Genomic DNA, 17,613 nt, shown 5'->3' with positions numbered 1-17,613 from the left:
TGTGTTTACATATCGCCAAATCATAACAATAGTTTCCTCTAGGAACTTATATTGTAAGGTAAAGACCCTACAATAATATAGAAAAAACAACAACAACAATGAAACAACCCCCTATGAGTAAGCACTTGGCAAAAGTGGAAAGGAAAAACTTTCTTTTAACAGGAAAGGACCTCTGGCAGAACCAGGTTCAGAGAGGAGGGCCAGAGGACAGCCACTGTCCATGACCGGTTGGGGTTGAGACAAAGAAAAGCACAATCCAAAGACATGCCACTCACGGGGTTAGGTGAATTGGTGATTCCAAATTGCTCATAGGTGCAACTGGTTCTCAGCCTCTGTTAGTTAGCCCTGTGGCAGACTGGCAACCTGTCCAAGGTCTGCCTTGGTAGCCGCAATAGCACCCCCTTACCCAACAAGGACAAGTGGAAGTATCACTTCCAAAATCTTGCCATATACTAACAAAGGTAGCAGAATTTTAAGCATAGTTTTAAAGATAAAAGACATTTTGTGAACATTTGACCTAAACTGACTTTGCAAAAGAGGTTCAAACAAACTTAATCTTGCCATTCCCTATATGCACATATCTTGTCAAAACAAACAATGGCAGTAAGAATAGGTCTATATTACACTTTGACCTTCAGATCACTTTATTGACACTGAAGACAAGGTAAAAGTTCAAACTTGTAATCATAGTTACTAAGTTATAAAACTTTTTGTCAGTTTTCGATCAGTAAATCATTAAGTTGACCTTGAGGGCCTTGGTGGATGTAAGCCAAATTTTAATGGATGGTTATCATCAACTCCCTCTAAACCAGGGGTGTCAAACTCCAGGCCTTGAGGGCCAGTGTCCTGCAGGTTTTAGGTAAGACCCGGGTGAACACATCTGAATCAAATGATTAGTTCATTACCAACTCGAGGCCTGGAGTTCGACACCCGTGCTCTAAACCCTGACACATTTTAATCAGAATTCATTCAAAACCTTTCAAGCTATCGTCTTTTCAAACAAGATGACATGGAGATGCTACCAAAAACATGACCTCCTTGGCAGAGGTAATGAAAAAATTGCAGGTTCCAATACGGGAGAGGGAAAAACAAAGACTACATGACATCGGTTGTCACACATTTACTTACTCAGTGGGTCATAATGAAACTACTACGACCTCTAGCTTTCAAAATGTTGAATGACAGCATGACTGCACATCTCCACCCATTTTCAGGCATTTTTAGAGCTAATAATGTACAGTATTTTCTGCTGATGGTGCTGTGACCAAAAATAATCCAACAAGGTCTTGTAACAACAACAACAAAAATGACTCGCTGACAACATGAACTTTTATGGCCACCTTTTTTCAAAAACAGTACAAATAGTTAGCGTCTTCACTTCTACTACATAAAGGATCAAGTTCAGGGTTTTCTTCCGTTTCTCGCGCATCTTGCTCAGAGTTATATATATATTCAGCTATGTCCGTGCTACACTACCCTGCCCATTCCAAACGCGCGTCCACGTCAGAGACAAGTGGGAGTGGCTTGCAGCCTAATATACCGTAACAGCTCCGCGCCCACCTGACATTACTTACTCACTCGGACCACATTGACGGCCGCTGTGAGAGGTTACACATAACCTGAAGCCAGCTACAACTCGTTTTTTTTTTTCTTTGACGGGCCAATCTACTAACAATCAACCATGGTAAGCATAACTCTGTCAGTAGTCAGTAAAAATATTTCCTCTCCAAAGTTTAGTAAAGGTTTATCATCTATGAAATATTTCCTAAGCAGGTGCATTTCCACAGTATGCGCCAACGAATCTATATGATCCAGATTTAAAGTGGGTGATGCAGGGATTCTTGTTACTGCTCCCCGTGTGGCCTCCTGCAGCAGAAATAGATTTTTAGCTCAATGATTGGCAGTAAAGCTGAGGTGACTGCTGTCCTGGATAAGCAGTGGTGATGATTAGACACTTTCACCTCACCAGAGAGAAGCTATACAAAGCAGATTTAACTCAGATAAAAACGGGGGGGATTTGTTGTATTAACAGTCTAGTGGTTTTCAAATTAGGGAACTGTTTGGTTCTTTCAAATAGCTTTGAGAATACGAATAAATAAAAATACTTCTTTGCTATAAGGCGTGCGCTGATTACAACGATAGCCTGTTTGCAAGTGTGGTATGTAGGTATGTCTCATATCTATCATCAAGTCCAAAGTAAGTCTCAGTGTGTAGTTCTGCAGAGCAGGACATATTTTCTTATTTGTCATGTTAAACAAACAATGGCATAGATTAAATTCATGGCCTATTTTCTACTTTTTCAAAAATAAAAATTTAAAATATCATTTTTTTAAAAATAGAAATCACCTGTTCATAATCAAATGAAACAAACCTTTCCCACCTGAGATGGATATGATCTTGGACCCTCAATTATTGGCTCTGATGTGCTCTGATGCGTGATTACTGTGTTATGTTGAATTTTTAGTCACATATTTCACTGTCAGGAAATTCAGCTAACACACACATACCTGACCTTTTACCTCTGTTTGCTCTGTGTAGTGTAAATACAGCTTGTTAGCACTGTCAGTACTGCTTAAACCAAATGGTATCACTGTGTACACTACAGTATACCCAGCTTGATTAAATTGACCTAATGCATAACATTTAGTTCCTGTATAGCAACTGTAGGATTCTTTTGTTTCTTTAGTGTATATATAACACTAAAGAAACAAATTAATACATCTACACAGACAGAGCACTATACATAAATTCACAAACTTTACCTTTCCTTAAGCAATATATATTCCATAATCAGGCTAAGTATTACACTTAACGACAAGTTCAGGCACACCTAAACATGTTCTGGGAGTGCTAAGTTCAAAAGAGAGGCTTTCCTTTGATCCAAAATCTGCAGAGCAAATGTGCTGAAAGGTGACAGTTAAAACCGTGTTACATGAATTGTTGATGGTGCCATCAACCTGCTTGGCTAGTATTGCATCCTCACCATGCAGCTTTTCAAATAGGTCAGCAACTTTGATTTATTTTAAAAATATCATAAGTTAGACATATTAATTATTTATCAGAATCCAATGTTGAACCATCCCCAGAAACATGCTTTGGTTTATATCAGGAGCAACATCCCAGGATGGTCTTGATGAGAAACAATCAACTAGAAACTATGAATATCCATTAAGTAGGTTTTAGGTTAGATAAAGCAGATTCTGGGGCAAGTGTAGTATTATACAGTGCATGTGGCTCAAGACTAATGAATGTCAGACTGGCAAAATGTGTCTTACATGTTGGACCTGACCAAGGTTTATATACAGGCAGAAGTACTGGCACAAAAAAATGCAAGTAAATGGTAATAACCAAATGTTCAACCTACATTCAAATATACAAGATGACCATTTATATGGCAAGTGGTTCTCTTGGAGGACTCTAAAACAATATGAACAAAATACATGACATATAATTCATCTGTTGATTCTTGATCTCTTTTTTCCAAACGTGTACTGTGAGAGTGGGCATTAAGAAATCAATTTTCATGCTTCCTGACCTAAAAAATCTTTTACAAACTTATGTCTTTATATTTTCCTTTCTTAAATTCCGTATGTGTCAAGCTTGCGACTAGTTATTTCCAACGCAGGCTTTTTAATCACTGACAAAACTGGAATGTCAAGTAAGTGTTGAGACACCTCAGAGATGTTTGTTTTTCTCTCGACACACCCTGACAGTCTGAATGAAAATTAAGTTTGACAGTTGGAGAGACATTTATCTATGACAAAGCCCTAAATATCTACAACTTACTGTACTCGTTATACTTAAAGACATAAAAATATCTCAGCTTCCAAACAGCAAAATCATTCTAACACACACTTTCAACAGATAAGTTACAAAAGGTCTACTGTTTTGGGGACTAGCAGTCAGTGTTGACAGGAATAGCCAGCCCTCACAGCTAGGTGTCAGGTTAGCACGAGGAACCGAAAATAACTGTTCCACAAAGCTCTGCTAACCTAGAAGCCCAGGCAAGTATGAGGGTCATCACTGAGAAGTCCGCAAGAAAAATGGCTATGTGAATTATAAGACTTACAATAGTGTATATATCCAAATATATTTGCTTCAATAAATGAAATATGGTCACTCTCTAGACCACTTACACCACCAATACCATACTCTGAGTCACCATCTGTTCACAGAGAAAGAGAAAATTGGGGACATGTAAAAATAGCTGCCTGACATAAACTAGTGTGGAAATGCAGCGTACCACATGTGACAAGTTGTTGAAATACAAACTGGGTAGACTTATTTTTCATGTATGCCCCAAACAAAGATGGTTTAGCTCAGAGTTTACACAAAATTCCCAACAAGAGGGTAGCATTCAGTTTAAAGTTTTATGAGCTGGATGTTGAAGTTCAAAGACTAGGTTTGTTCTCTGGCATTCATATTATTGGAAAACATAGCGTTAACATAAAAATGCGAGACATCATCCCAGTAACTCAAAAAATGAATATTTTCAGCATTTAAACAGCATGTCAGACTGTAATAATCTCACTGGTAGAAAAATCTAATTTTACCACAAAGCAGTCTGTCTCTGTGTGATCTAATACCCAAGACATGTAAAGTGATACAGCAAAAAGCCTTCTTTTTGTTCCATTTTTTAATTTATTTTAGGCTTCACATGCATAAAAATACTGAGGAAAACACAGTGCAGGCTTTGATTGCCAGTGGACTGTTGATTTGTTTTTTTTTATTTAGGTCATGTTTAAAGTATAACAAATGCTTAGTTGCTCTCTGGACTCGGCTTCCATTCCAGCTCCTGACTGCTCATAGCAAATGCATGACATTCAGTGACAGCTGCAGCAAAAATGTGTTTTGCTTGTTAATCTTCTTTCTCTCGCATCTTTGCTTCCATCTAGTGGCTGAGTTTCCAGATTGGTTTCTTGAATTCTGACAGCAATTGTAAAATATAATTATGCCCAAATTTGTGGTATTTTTAGTGTAATCTGTGTTTTCTTTTCTCCTGTATGTATATATGTGTGAATATATATACACTGAATTTATGTTATCTTGCTCATTTTTCTGTCTTGCAGCGTGAATGCATCTCTGTCCATGTAGGCCAGGCTGGTGTCCAGATGGGGAACACCTGCTGGGAGCTCTACTGTCTAGAGCATGGAATCCAGCCAGACGGCCAGATGCCTAGTGACAAGCCCATCGGTGGCCATGATGATTCCTTTACCACCTTCTTCAGTGAAACTGGGGCTGGAAAGTATGTCCCCAGAGCAATCTTTGTTGACCTGGAGCCCACTGTCATAGGTAAGTAGGGCTCTGAACTTGATCTTAATGTAACTAAAAACGTTTAATAAAAAGCACTTCCTATAATAGATGAATTTGTATTCTTAGCGCTTGCTCTTTTGATTTCCCAGATGAAGTTCGAACAGGAACATATCGCCAGCTCTTTCACCCTGAACAGCTCATCTCAGGAAAGGAGGATGCAGCTAACAACTATGCCCGTGGACACTACACCATTGGGAGAGAGATCATTGACTCTGTCCTTGACAGGATCCGTAAACTGGTAAGTGATTAAAGGGAATCCCCATGTTTTAATTAATGTTGCCTTCAACTGCACAAAATCTGACATTCAAACCCCACTCTGCACAAATAGCAAACTTTGTGATATTTTCTCCACACAGGCAGATCAGTGCACTGGTCTTCAAGGATTCTTGGTCTTTCATTCCTTTGGTGGAGGCACTGGCTCTGGTTTCACCTCCCTGCTGATGGAGAGACTCTCTGTTGACTTTGGCAAAAAATCAAAGCTTGAGTTTGCCATCTACCCAGCCCCCCAGGTTTCCACAGCAGTGGTGGAGCCGTACAACTCCATCCTGACCACCCACACCACCCTGGAGCACTCCGACTGTGCCTTCATGGTGGACAATGAGGCCATTTATGACATCTGCCGCAGAAACCTTGATATTGAACGTCCTTCCTACACCAATCTCAACCGCCTTATTAGCCAAATAGTCTCGTCTATTACAGCCTCACTTCGTTTTGATGGAGCCCTGAATGTTGACCTGACAGAGTTCCAGACCAACTTGGTGCCCTACCCTCGTATCCATTTCCCTCTAGCCACCTATGCTCCGGTCATCTCTGCTGAGAAAGCCTACCACGAGCAGCTGTCAGTGGCTGAGATAACCAATGCCTGCTTTGAACCCTCAAACCAAATGGTGAAGTGTGATCCTCGTCATGGTAAATACATGGCCTGCTGTCTGCTGTATCGTGGTGATGTGGTGCCCAAAGATGTGAATGTGGCCATTGCGGCAATCAAGACCAAACGCACCATTCAGTTTGTGGACTGGTGCCCCACTGGCTTCAAGGTGGGTATCAACTACCAGCCTCCAACTGTGGTTCCTGGTGGAGACCTGGCCAAGGTGCAGAGGGCCGTGTGTATGCTAAGCAACACCACAGCCATCGCTGAGGCCTGGGCCCGACTGGACCACAAGTTTGACCTGATGTACGCCAAGAGAGCATTTGTTCACTGGTATGTTGGGGAGGGCATGGAGGAAGGAGAGTTCTCAGAGGCCAGAGAAGATATGGCTGCTCTGGAGAAGGATTATGAAGAGGTGGGGATTGATTCATTTGAAGAAGATGAGGAGGGAGAGGAATATTAAACAGGGTCAGCTGTCATTTAGTGTTTTCAGGGGAAAATTAATCGTGGTAGTAGTTATTTATTGGAGGGGGGGGGATAATATTTTGGATTTTAATCCAGAAATGTAACTTTTTATTTACACTTTAAAACAGAAAAGTCTACCTAAAATCTATATCTGTTTTGCCAATAAAATTTTGTTTTGACAGCTTTTGTTTGTTAGGTTCTGTTAATATAATAAGTGAGTGAATCTTTATTTTTTGAACTATTGTGGCTCAATAAATCTCTCCCAAGATATAGATTCTTTTCTTTTTTTAACCCAATGCATCTCAAGGTGTGTGTGTGTGTGTGTGTGTGTGTGTGTGTGTGTGTGTGTGTGTGTGTGTGTGTGTGTGTGTGTGTGTGTGTGTGTGTGTGTGTGTGTGTGTGTGTGTGTGTGTGTGTGTGTTCGTTCTTGTAACCTGTTAAAATCAGCATGATACTGCCATCTATTGGAAGTTATTCACCTTTCAGGACACAAAGTTGTCTCTTCAAATGGGTAACTTCTCAGTTTCTTTGAAATACGAAACACATGATTGTTTAGACTTGTTGATTTCTTTAGAAAAGTGGGTGTGTTTTAGAATTTGCTGGGAGTTGTTTCCAGCCACAAATACCAGCTCCTCGATCTCCTGATATTACTCTGTCAAGCTGCAGTGACAGCCACTGTAAGAAGTTACATAGAAGCTGAAACCAGTTGGGACTCGCTTTTCGTTGAGGGCCAATCTACCAACAATCAACAATGGTAAGCATAATTCTGTCAGTAGACTGTGAAGAAATTTCTTCTTCAAAGTTTAGAAAGGTTTATCTTCTATGAAATGTTTCCTTAGTAGGTGCATTTCTGCAATATGTGTCAACGAATGTTCAGTAGATCTATTTAAATGCTCCAGATTTAAAGTGGGTGATGCAGGGATTCTTGTTGCTGCTCCCCGTGTGGCCTCCTGCAGCAGAAATAGATTTTTAGCTCAATGACTGGCAGTCAAGCTGAGCTGACTCCTGTCCTGGATAAGCAGTTTTGATGATTAGACACTTTCAACTCAAGAGATGACCATTAAAATTACAATGGAGATTTAATGTAGATATTAAAGAAAGAAATAAAATGTCTTTTTATTAGGTCTAGTGGTTCTTTCAAATAGCAATTTAGGATACTAATAAAAAAAACAAACCATTCTTTCATTCATCTATGACCTGGTTACTTTCTATAACCAAAGTTTAAAACATCACAAAAATCACGTTACTTATCAAATGGCACAAATACCTCCTACCTGAAAGAGACATGATCTTGCAGCCTATAATACTAATAACTAAATAAATTTAAAAAAAGCTAATAATTGTTTGTTACAAGGTGTGGTGATTAAAACCATAGCCTTTAAGTCAGTGTGGAATGTAAGTGTATCTTTTACATCTATCAACCTGCAGAACAGGAAATATTTTTCCTTTAAAATTCAAGTAGCCCTGTTAAACATGTAGGTATGTACAGCATTTGCAGATTAAATGAATGGCCTGGTTAATACATTTTTAATTTTAAAGTTTAGAATTACTCTTAATAATCAAGCATGTTGAGACATGACCTTGCAGCTTCTACAAATGGCTGCTGATGCACTGCATTTTTAGTCACATATTTCACTGTCAGAAAATTCTGCTCATTAGTGCTGTTAAAATTGCATTATAAATAAATTCATAAATATCATGCCATTCCTTGTGAAATATATTCGGTGTAAATATTGCACTGTGTTTAAAGAAAAGGTCACAAAAATATGTTCTGAGAGTAAATTAAAAAGATTCCTTACATGCCAAGTGTGCTGAAAGGTGGCAGTTACAACTGTGTGCAACAGTAGTTCTAATCTGAAATGACATGAATCTTTGATGCCACCATCAACCTATTGAACTATCCCCAGAGATATTCTTATATTTTGAAGGGGAGATTTTATCCAAAGAGTTACAGTGGGATGCAAAAGTTTGGGCAACCTTGTTAATAGTCATTATTTTCTTGTATAAATTGTTGGTTGTTACAATAAAAACAAAAAGTCAGTTAAATATCATATAGGAGACAAAGTGATATTTGAGAAATGAAATGAAATTTATTGGATTTACAGAAAGTGTGCATTAATTGTTTAAACAAAATCAGGCAGGTGCATAAATTTGGGCACCACAAAAAAAAGAAATGAAATCAATATTTAGTAGAGCCGCCTTTTGCAGAAATTATAGCCTCTAAACGCTTCCTGTGGGTTCCAATGAGAGTCGGGATTGTGGTTGAAGGTATTTTGGACCATTCCTCTTTACAAAAATTCTCTAGTTCATTCAGGTTTGATGGCTTCCGAACATGGACAGCTCTCTTTAACTCACGCCACAGATTTTCAATAATATTCAGGTCTGGGGACTGAGATGGCCATTCCAGAATGTTGTATTTGATTTGTTCCTCTGCATGAATGCCTTAGTGCAGGGGTAGGGAACTCCAGGCCTCGAGAGCCGGTGTCCTGCAGGTTTTAGATGTGTCCTTGATCCAACACAGCTGATTTAAATGTTAAACTACCTCTTCAACATGTCTTGAAGTTCTACAGAGGCCTGGTAATGAACTAATCATTTGATTCAGGTGAGATCTAAAACCTGAAAGACACAGACTCTCGAGGACCAATGTTCCATACCCCTTCCTTAGTGGATTTTGAGCAGTGTTTCTGGTCATTGTCTTGTGTAAAGGTTCAACCCCAGCGCAGTGTCAGCTTTGTCACAGATTCCTGGACACTGGTCTCCAGAATCTGCTGATACTGAGTGGAATCCATGTGTCCCTCAACTGACAAGATTCCCAGTCCCTGCACTGGCCACACAGCCCCACAGCACCTTATTCCAGAATGAAGCCGGCTTGTCCAAATGTGCTTTAGCATACCTCAAGCAGCTCTGTTTGTGCTGTGGGCAGAGAAAAGGCTTCCTCTGCATCACTCTCGCATACAGCATCTCCTTGTGTAAAGTGCGCCGAATGGTTGAACGATGCACAGTGACTCCATCTGCTGCAAGATGATGTTGTAGGTCTTTGGTGCTGGCCTGTGGGTCGACTCTGACTGTTCTCACTATTCGTCGCTTCTGTCTATCCGAGATTTTTCTTGGTCTGCCACTTTGAGCCTTAACTTGAACTGAGCCTGTGGTCTTCCATTTTCTCAATATGTTCCCAACTGTGGAAACAGACATCTTAAATCTCTGAGACAGCTTTCTGTATCCTTCCCCTAAACCATGATGGTGAACAATCTTTGTCTTCGGGTCATTTGAGAGTTGTTTTGAGACCCCCATGTTGCTACTCTTCAGAAAAAATTAAAAGAGGAGGGAAACTTACAATTGACCCCCTTAAATACTCTTTGTCATTATTGGATTCACCTGTGTATGTAGGTCAGGGTTCACTGAGCTTACCAAGCCAATTTGAGTGCCAATAATACAGGTTTTGGAATCAATAAAATGACAACAGTGCCCAAATTTATGCACCTGCCTGATTTTGTTTGAGCAATTATTGCACACTTTCTGTAAATCCAATACATTTAATTTCACTTCTCAAATATCACTGTGTGTCTCCTATATGTAATATTTAACTGACTTTTTTTTTTTTTTTATTGTAACAACCAACGATTTATACAAGAAAATAATGACTATTAACAAGGTTGCCCAAACTTTTGCATCCCACTGTATAATCCCAGCATGGTCTGGATGAGAAACACTCAACATGAAACTGTGAATATCCACAAAGTAATGCTTTTGATTCATGCTAAACCATATTAGTTACAAAGTTTAAAATCTTAGACGGTCGGTTGTGACTGCAAAGAGAATTGCTTGATTCATAGAATTGGAAAGCACACATGCAGTCAGGATAAGCATGATGGTCCTGACCACGGTTATTCTACATGCAAAACTAGTGACCTAACGAAAAAAAAGTAAATGATTATTACAAAAGATTCAAATAACACTCAAACATACAAGATGTTGTCAAATGCATGTTAAGGTCAAAAACAACAAAACATTTGGCATAAATTCATTATGTATATCTTCCAGGTCTTACTGTGACAAGAAATAAGCGATCCAACACTTCCTGAAGCGGAAGTTTACTGTTGACTTTATTTTGCTTGTTCTTCCTTGTAATCTGTTTCTGGTAGATTTGTGAGTATTCATTTCAACCTGCATTTTTCAGTTACCAACAAAAACTGGAATATCAAGTCAGACATGTTTGTAGTTTTGTACATGCATGTTTGAAAATTAATTTTTTTAAAAACAGACAGTTAGAGAGACATTTGTCTTTGACAAGCCCTAAATAATAGTTAATTGTCATACTTGCAGTTATCAAAATCTCTGTTTCCAAATAGTAAAATCATGGTAACACACACTTTTTACAGATTTGCTGCAAAAGTTTACCTGACAAGGACCACTGTTTTGATGATCAACAGTCAGTGTTTATTGGAACAGCAACCACTCACAGCTTGGTGATAGGTTAACATGAGAAACCTAAAATAAATACTACACAAAGCTTTGCTAACTGATAAATCTGCAAGAAAAATGATTGTGTGACAAATGCAACAGTAAATATATGCAAGTATATTTTCTTTAAAATCACTCTGATAACTTGGCTGATAAATGATACATAAATATTTTCTGTGCTAAAGTTCATAAAATGATACAAGTCCCTTTTCTTTAAACTTTGTTTTGACAGCTCAAGGTCATTATGATGTAATGGGAAATGTGTAGTCAGCGCACCTAATGGTGACATAATGGTAAACCAGATAAACTGAAAGTCTAAAGGTCACAAGAAAATATTTTTAATGAGAAACCAAGGGGTTTTCAATGGTATATCGGAAATGTTTTTAACCAATATTTTTGCCGATATTACAGCAGGAAGGCATTTTTCAATTGTTATGGTCATGGTAATAAACAAAAAGCAAAATAGATTTTTAGAAAACCATCCCAAAAAATGTCTCATCTGGCACTGATGAACTCGTTTATTTCTTTTCATTACCATCATCATCCCGCATTTTTAAATCTAATCAAACAAACACACACACACACACACACACACACACACACACACACACACACACACACACACACACACACAAAAACAGCAGTAACTTGCTTTACATTGTCTCACCTGTCTTTTGCTAAGTATGCTGCCAACTGTTGCATAAAAGAACCTGGTGCAGCTTTGCGATTTCAAATACAAATGTCATAGGGCTTATTAGGTCTATAGTCCCAAATATTTTCCAAAGGATATGCAAAGCAATTAGTGCTTTTCAATTAGAGGGCCTAGCAAAAGGACTTCTTAAATTTAAGTGGTGCAGAAACACAATGCACACAATGTCTGCTACTGTCACGTTTGTGGAGAACAAAAAAGAAGAAGAAAACGACTACAGAATAGGAATTAATTTCCAGCCAAAGAAAATGTATACAACATTTGTTTAATTCAGTCAAGGAACTACCTTAGTCAGAGACACTGTGGGTATCATCTGTCATTTTTTCAAACACATATACCGTCCTGAGAAAGAAGAAAAAAAGTGGAGGTGTAGTCCTCCACTTTTTTTCCTTCTTTCTTTTTTTTATGAATTCTTTGCATTTGCATACACCTGAAAAAGTCACCTGGATGAATGATGAAACATTTCACCCACTAAAAGCACTATATTCAAATGAACACTGCCAATTTTCTGGTATTAAATATCTTCCTTTTTTGGTAGCATATTTTTTCTGGACTTTAAAAAAAAAAGATGTTTGTTGCAGAGTATAAACATACACACGCAATTGGTTAACACACACATATTGTGGATCTCTGTCTGTGCAAACATAAATGAACATATATTGCTTCACCTTTGAGCTACATGTGGTTTTAGGGATAGTCCAGAGGCAGGATTTCCCAAGATTTGTTATGTTATTGTTCATGTTTTGTCTTGGTATTTTTCATCATGAAAAATAGATCTGGAAAGAAATATTTTATTAAATAAAGAAATTGATTGAAAAAATGAAAATATTGGACTACACTTTGTTAAATACAGTACTGATGTATGGACAACTGCAAAAACAGAATAAAATAATTACATTTGTTAAAGGGTGCCTGGTGGTTAAAATGGCATTTTCTGTATGTACAACATAATATCCTGCTCATATTTTTGTAAAACAATGAAAAGGTTAGTCTGTTATACATACATTGATTCTCTGTAGAAATTATGGCTGTGTGCAGTCTGAATTATATACATTTACAACAATGCCAGATCTGTAAAATGGGTTCTTCCACTGAGAGCTCCTATTCAAACTGATGACAGTGCTGGGTAGATGATTGAGGTGGAAAAATACAGTTTTCTGCTCAGTAAGACGAGACTAAAGACATCAAAATTATAAAATCAGAGACGTGGAATTGAAAAACAACAACAACAAAAAAAATCCTATTGGCCTGATAATAACATTGCAGGTTTACCAGTTGGTGTGTGTGTGTGTGTGTGTGTGTGTGTGTGTGTGTGTGTGTGTGTGTGTGTGTGTGTGTGTGTGTGTGTGTGTGTTCATAACTGAATTGGCCCAAATACCTCTAGATGGCACTGCAATGCAGGCACTGGCGAAACAGCCAAAGCAAAGTCTGACATCCAGCCACATGATTTAGAGTTATTATAGTTTATCCTGAGACAGACATTAATATGTATCAGTCAGAAACTCCTTAACAAGAAAGTAATCTAAACAACAGTTGTTGAGATATTTCACTTAATAACAAGTCAGATTCTCATTGTGAGATTAGATGTAAAACACTCCGAGAATCACTTGTTTTCAAATTCCAAACAGCGCTGAAAACTATCTTCTTTCCAGAAATGCAGTCTTGGACACAGCCACAGGCACCGCCTCTCTTCTTTTACTGCAAAAGGCTTCACCTCCTCATGGGCAAGGCTAATACTTAGGAGTCATTAGAGCCACAAAGCACCTTTCTCCTAAAGTCTCACCCTTATCAAGCTGGCTCAGACAGAGGTCCCCTGTAGCATAACTGAAGATGTACCCCTATCTTCCACTCAATCCATAAGGCTCTGGGGGCCACACATTCTGAAGACACTAAAGTGGTGGGTTACTGCAGGGATGCATCACATTTCCCTTTGGAGAATCAGGTAAAGTTTCTCAACAGATTGTCATATGGCGAACTGAGGTTTTGCTTTTTTTTTTTTTTTAAATCTTCTGCATGGTTTGAGATTATTTATTTAGCACTCGCAGATCAATTAGACTTTATTTTGTCACCCATTGCTACATAGATACATAATTTCTTACAATCCTTGCAGTTCAACTTGTTGTCACGGTTCTGGGTCGGTTCGACCCAGCATTTTGAGTTTCTGATGTTTTGGTTTATTTTTGCACTATGGGCTGCCCTTTGATACGCTTGTGCTTTGATTGTTATTGGAATTCTAGATTTCTGTTTATCCGTGTTTAAGGATTTGTTGCCTCATGTATAGTTTGGGTTTCATGTGTTATTTTCTGTCTGCCTCTCAGTGTTGAGTCTGTGTGTGATGGTTTCTGGTTTCCTGTTTTACTTTGAAAGTTCATGTCTCATGTCAGTGCGTTCAGTTTTACCTCTCCCCTGTCTCGTTAGCCTGATTTCTCCCAGCTGTGTCTCCCTCCTGTTGCCCATTCCCTGATTACTCCCCTGTGTATATAAGCCCTGTGTTTTCCTGTGCTCCCTGTCATGTCGTACCTTCAACTTGCTGTGTGTTCATGATTTCCAGTCCTCCAGCACCTCAGCTTAGAGATTTGTTTTGCTTTTGTGAGTCTTATTTTATGTAGAAGTTTGTCCAGCAATAAAGCTGCGTTTTCAGTTTAAATCTCGTCTCCAAAGAGTGCTGCATTTTGGATCCACCACTCCTGCCTGCCTGCCACACAGCCACCATGACACTTGTTTACCATTACCTCACTGTCATGTTACCTCATGTGGACTAAACAACAGCCACCTTTTTGTTTACTTTTATGTCATCCTGACCTTAAATTCCGGTAGATATTGTCTACATGATCCATGAGCTGTTAAAACAAAGTCTAAAAAAACACTGGTAGAAAGCTGTTTGGCTCTTTGTGGTCAGCCAAGACATAAAAGGATAAACCCCAAAGCTTTATATTTTTTTTTCTCTAGCTTATGACAGATAAAAATATATTTTGTGCAGAATAAGTACAGAATTTGACTGCCATTGTTTTGTTTTGTTTTTGAGCTCCCGACTGATCTTTGCAGGTACACAACATCTAGTGACAGCGGCCATTTTGCTTGTTTTTTCTTTCTTTCTTAAATCTCTTTGCTTCCATCTAGTGGTAAAATTTCCAAATTGCTTCCTAGAATTGTTCAGCATGTGTACAATGTCCAAATGTGGTATTTTGGTGTTTTCTTTTCATAAACATATACTGTTTTGTTTTGGGGGTGTGGGGGGATTGTTTTGTTTTTTGCAGCCCGAATGCATCTCCGTTCATGTAGGCCAGGCTGGTGTTCAGATAGGAAACACCTGTTGGGAGCTTTACTGTCTAGAGCATGGAATCCAGCCAGATGGCCAAATGCCTAGTGACAAGCCTACAGGTGGCAACAATCATTGCTCTAGTGCTTTATTCAGTGAAACAGAGGCTGGGAAGTATGTCCCCAGGGCAATCTTTGTTGACCTGGAGCCCACTGTCATAGGTAAGTAGTGCTCTGAATCTGAGCTTAATTGAACTAAAAGCATTTAACTAAAAGCACTTCCTATAACAGATGAGTTTGTGTTCTCTTTTAATTTTCCAGATGAAATTCGAACAGGAACATATCGTCAGCTATTTCACTCTAAACAGCTGATCTCAGGAAAGGAGGATGCAGCTAACAACTATGCCCGTGGATACTACACCATTGGGGGAGAGATCATTGACTCTGTCCTTGACAGGATCCGCAAACTGGTAAGTGAGTAGCCATTAGAGAGACAAGAACTTCAAGCCCAATCAGCCACCAGTCTTAGTGGGTTTTTTTCTCCATATCTACAGGCTGATCAGTGCAATGGTCTTCAAGGATTTTTGGTCTTTCACTCCTTTGGTGGAGGAACTGGTTCTGGCTTCACCTCCCTGCTGATGGAGAGAATCTCTGTTGAGTTTCGCAAAAAGTCAAAGCTTCAACTGGCTGTTTCCCCTGCCCCTCATGTTTCCACAGCAGTGGTGGAACCTTACAATTCCATCCTGACTGCCCACACCACCCTGGAGGACTCCGACTGTGTCTTCATGGTGGACAATGAAGCCATTTATGACATTTATCGAAGAAACCTTGATATTGAACGTCCTTCCTACACCAACATCAACCGGCTTATTAGCCAAATAGTCTCATCCATTACAGCATCACTTCGTTTTGATGGAGCCCTGAATGTTGACCTGACAGACTTCCAAACCAATTTGGTGCCCTACCCTCGTATCCATTTCTCTCTGGCCGCCTATGCCCCGGTCATCTCTGCTGAGAAAGCCTACCATGAGCAGCTGTCTGTGGCTGAAATCTCCAATGAGTGCTTTGAACCCTCAAACCAGATGCTAAAATGTGATACTCGTCATGGTAAATACATGCTCTGTTGTCTGCTGTATCGTGGTAATGTGGTGTCCAGAGATATCAACTCTTCTATCAGAGCAATCAAGACCAAACGCACCATTCAGTTTGTGGATTGGTTGCCCACAAATTTCAAGATGGGTATCAACTACCAGCCTCCAACTGTGGTTCCTGGTGGAGACCTGGCCAAGGTGCAGAGGGCTGTCTGCATGCTAAGCAACACCACAGCCATCGCTGAGGCCTGGGCCCGACTGGACCACAAGTTTGACCTGATGTACGCCAAGAAAGCATTTGTTCACTGGTATGTTGGGGAGGGCATGGAGGAGGGAGAGTTCTTAGAGGCCAGAGAAGATATGGCTACTCTGGAGAAGGATTATGAAGAGGTGGCAGGTATCAATTCATTTGAAGATGATGATGAATATTAAAATGCATTATATCTTATTTGTTATTTTCTGGAATAAAACTAATATTGGTTATTTATTATTTGTAGAAGTGAGATTAAAACGTTAAATTCTAATCAATTTACTTTTATTTACCCTCGATACCTACAGACTCTGTAGGTTGTTTAGTTTGTATCACTATGATAAAAAGTAAAATAAACTGTTTTGAACTGTTGTTGCTCAAAAAAGTGCTTCCAAAATACAGTACTATATAAAATGCTTGAGTGATCTGTCATTTCTTTTTTTCTTTTTCAAGAAATCAAACTTTATATTAATGTTTTCAAATTATGTTGAGCAATAGTTCTCCAAGCTTTTATAGGTCTTTCAAAGGCCTTTTTTGGACATGTGCTGACCATTTTCAGAGGAATGTTGGGTTACTGGTTTTTTTTTAACCAATTAATAATACCCTTTAAATTGTTCAATCATGAAAAGTCACTGAACTCAGTGGCTAAATTAATACTGTACTTACACATAACAGACAGCTTTGCCTAAAACCATTTTTGTCTTTTTTGAGTCAAACTAAAACAATTTAGTTTGATCTGTAATTATATTCATTTTCCTCTTCCCTTCTCCTCATCCATTCAAGAATCCATTCTATCTTACCATAGGTCTTTTTTTAAACAAAGAAATTGTTTATGTTCAGGGCTCAGTAACCATCATCAGCTACTTTCTTGGATGCTTGAAAATATCAGATTCACACAAAAACATTTCAGTAAGGGGAAATTGTGTGTTGTAGCCTCCTGTGTTTTTTCAACCATGCTGTGAAATGCCTCCCCTAAATTCTGTGTGCAGCTCACAGAGAACGTAATTCTCAAACTCAAATTTAAGTAAAATATTTACTCTTCAACACTGAACAGAAAGGAAGCATGTAGCAGTCAACAAGATATTTATATTTTAAAAATGTAAGTTATCTACATAGATAAACAAAAAAACAACTAACTAAAAAGGGCTGATAATTCGCACTCTGGCCTCGTTTTTGTCGTCTGCGTCTGCGATTGCTG

The 17,613-nt window shown here is 38.8% G+C and overlaps 2 protein-coding genes across 3 annotated transcripts; both read left to right on the top strand.

Moving 5' to 3' along the window:
- The first annotated feature begins 1,550 nt into the window (after positions 1 to 1,550).
- Positions 1,551 to 6,918, top strand: LOC146370490 (tubulin alpha chain-like). The gene is made up of 4 exons (XM_084908413.1): positions 1,551 to 1,684; positions 5,070 to 5,292; positions 5,403 to 5,551; positions 5,670 to 6,918. Exons 1-4 carry the CDS (start codon positions 1,682 to 1,684, stop codon positions 6,642 to 6,644), a joined length of 1,350 nt encoding a protein of 449 aa, XP_084764539.1. The 5' UTR covers positions 1,551 to 1,681; the 3' UTR covers positions 6,645 to 6,918.
- A 6,555-nt stretch (positions 6,919 to 13,473) lies between these two features.
- Positions 13,474 to 16,767, top strand: LOC146370489 (tubulin alpha chain-like). Of its 2 annotated transcripts, XM_084908412.1 has the most exons (4): positions 13,474 to 13,758; positions 15,074 to 15,296; positions 15,396 to 15,544; positions 15,629 to 16,767. In XM_084908412.1, exons 2-4 carry the CDS (start codon positions 15,176 to 15,178, stop codon positions 16,595 to 16,597), a joined length of 1,239 nt encoding a protein of 412 aa, XP_084764538.1. In that variant the 5' UTR covers positions 13,474 to 13,758; positions 15,074 to 15,175; the 3' UTR covers positions 16,598 to 16,767. The 2 variants fall into 2 exon arrangements, with proteins under 2 accessions (XP_084764538.1, XP_084764537.1); XM_084908411.1 differs by lacking the exon at positions 13,474 to 13,758 and having other exon boundaries at positions 13,784 to 15,296.
- Positions 16,768 to 17,613: the final 846 nt, after the last annotated feature.

This window comes from Perissodus microlepis, chromosome 16, assembly GCF_051167445.1.
Source record: "Perissodus microlepis isolate ML-2025 ecotype Zambia chromosome 16, ASM5116744v1, whole genome shotgun sequence".
Lineage (NCBI taxonomy): Eukaryota > Metazoa > Chordata > Actinopteri > Cichliformes > Cichlidae > Perissodus > Perissodus microlepis.
Note: the sequence above shows the minus strand (reverse complement) of the source record. Positions and strands in the feature narration are given on the sequence as shown.

What these genes read in the sequence shown, in the direction of transcription:
- LOC146370490 (XM_084908413.1), top strand. An exon ending in CCTGGAGCCCACTGTCATAG is followed by an intron (nt 5,293 to 5,402) that starts GTAAGTAGGGCT and finishes TTGATTTCCCAG; the next exon opens with ATGAAGTTCGAACAGGAACA. An exon ending in TTGACAGGATCCGTAAACTG is followed by an intron (nt 5,552 to 5,669) that starts GTAAGTGATTAA and finishes TTCTCCACACAG; the next exon opens with GCAGATCAGTGCACTGGTCT.
- LOC146370489 (XM_084908411.1), top strand. Translation starts at nt 14,975, where the DNA reads ATGTGTACAATGTCCAAATGTGGTATTTTGGTGTTTTCTTTTCATAAA. An exon ending in CCTGGAGCCCACTGTCATAG is followed by an intron (nt 15,297 to 15,395) that starts GTAAGTAGTGCT and finishes TTAATTTTCCAG; the next exon opens with ATGAAATTCGAACAGGAACA. An exon ending in TTGACAGGATCCGCAAACTG is followed by an intron (nt 15,545 to 15,628) that starts GTAAGTGAGTAG and finishes CCATATCTACAG; the next exon opens with GCTGATCAGTGCAATGGTCT.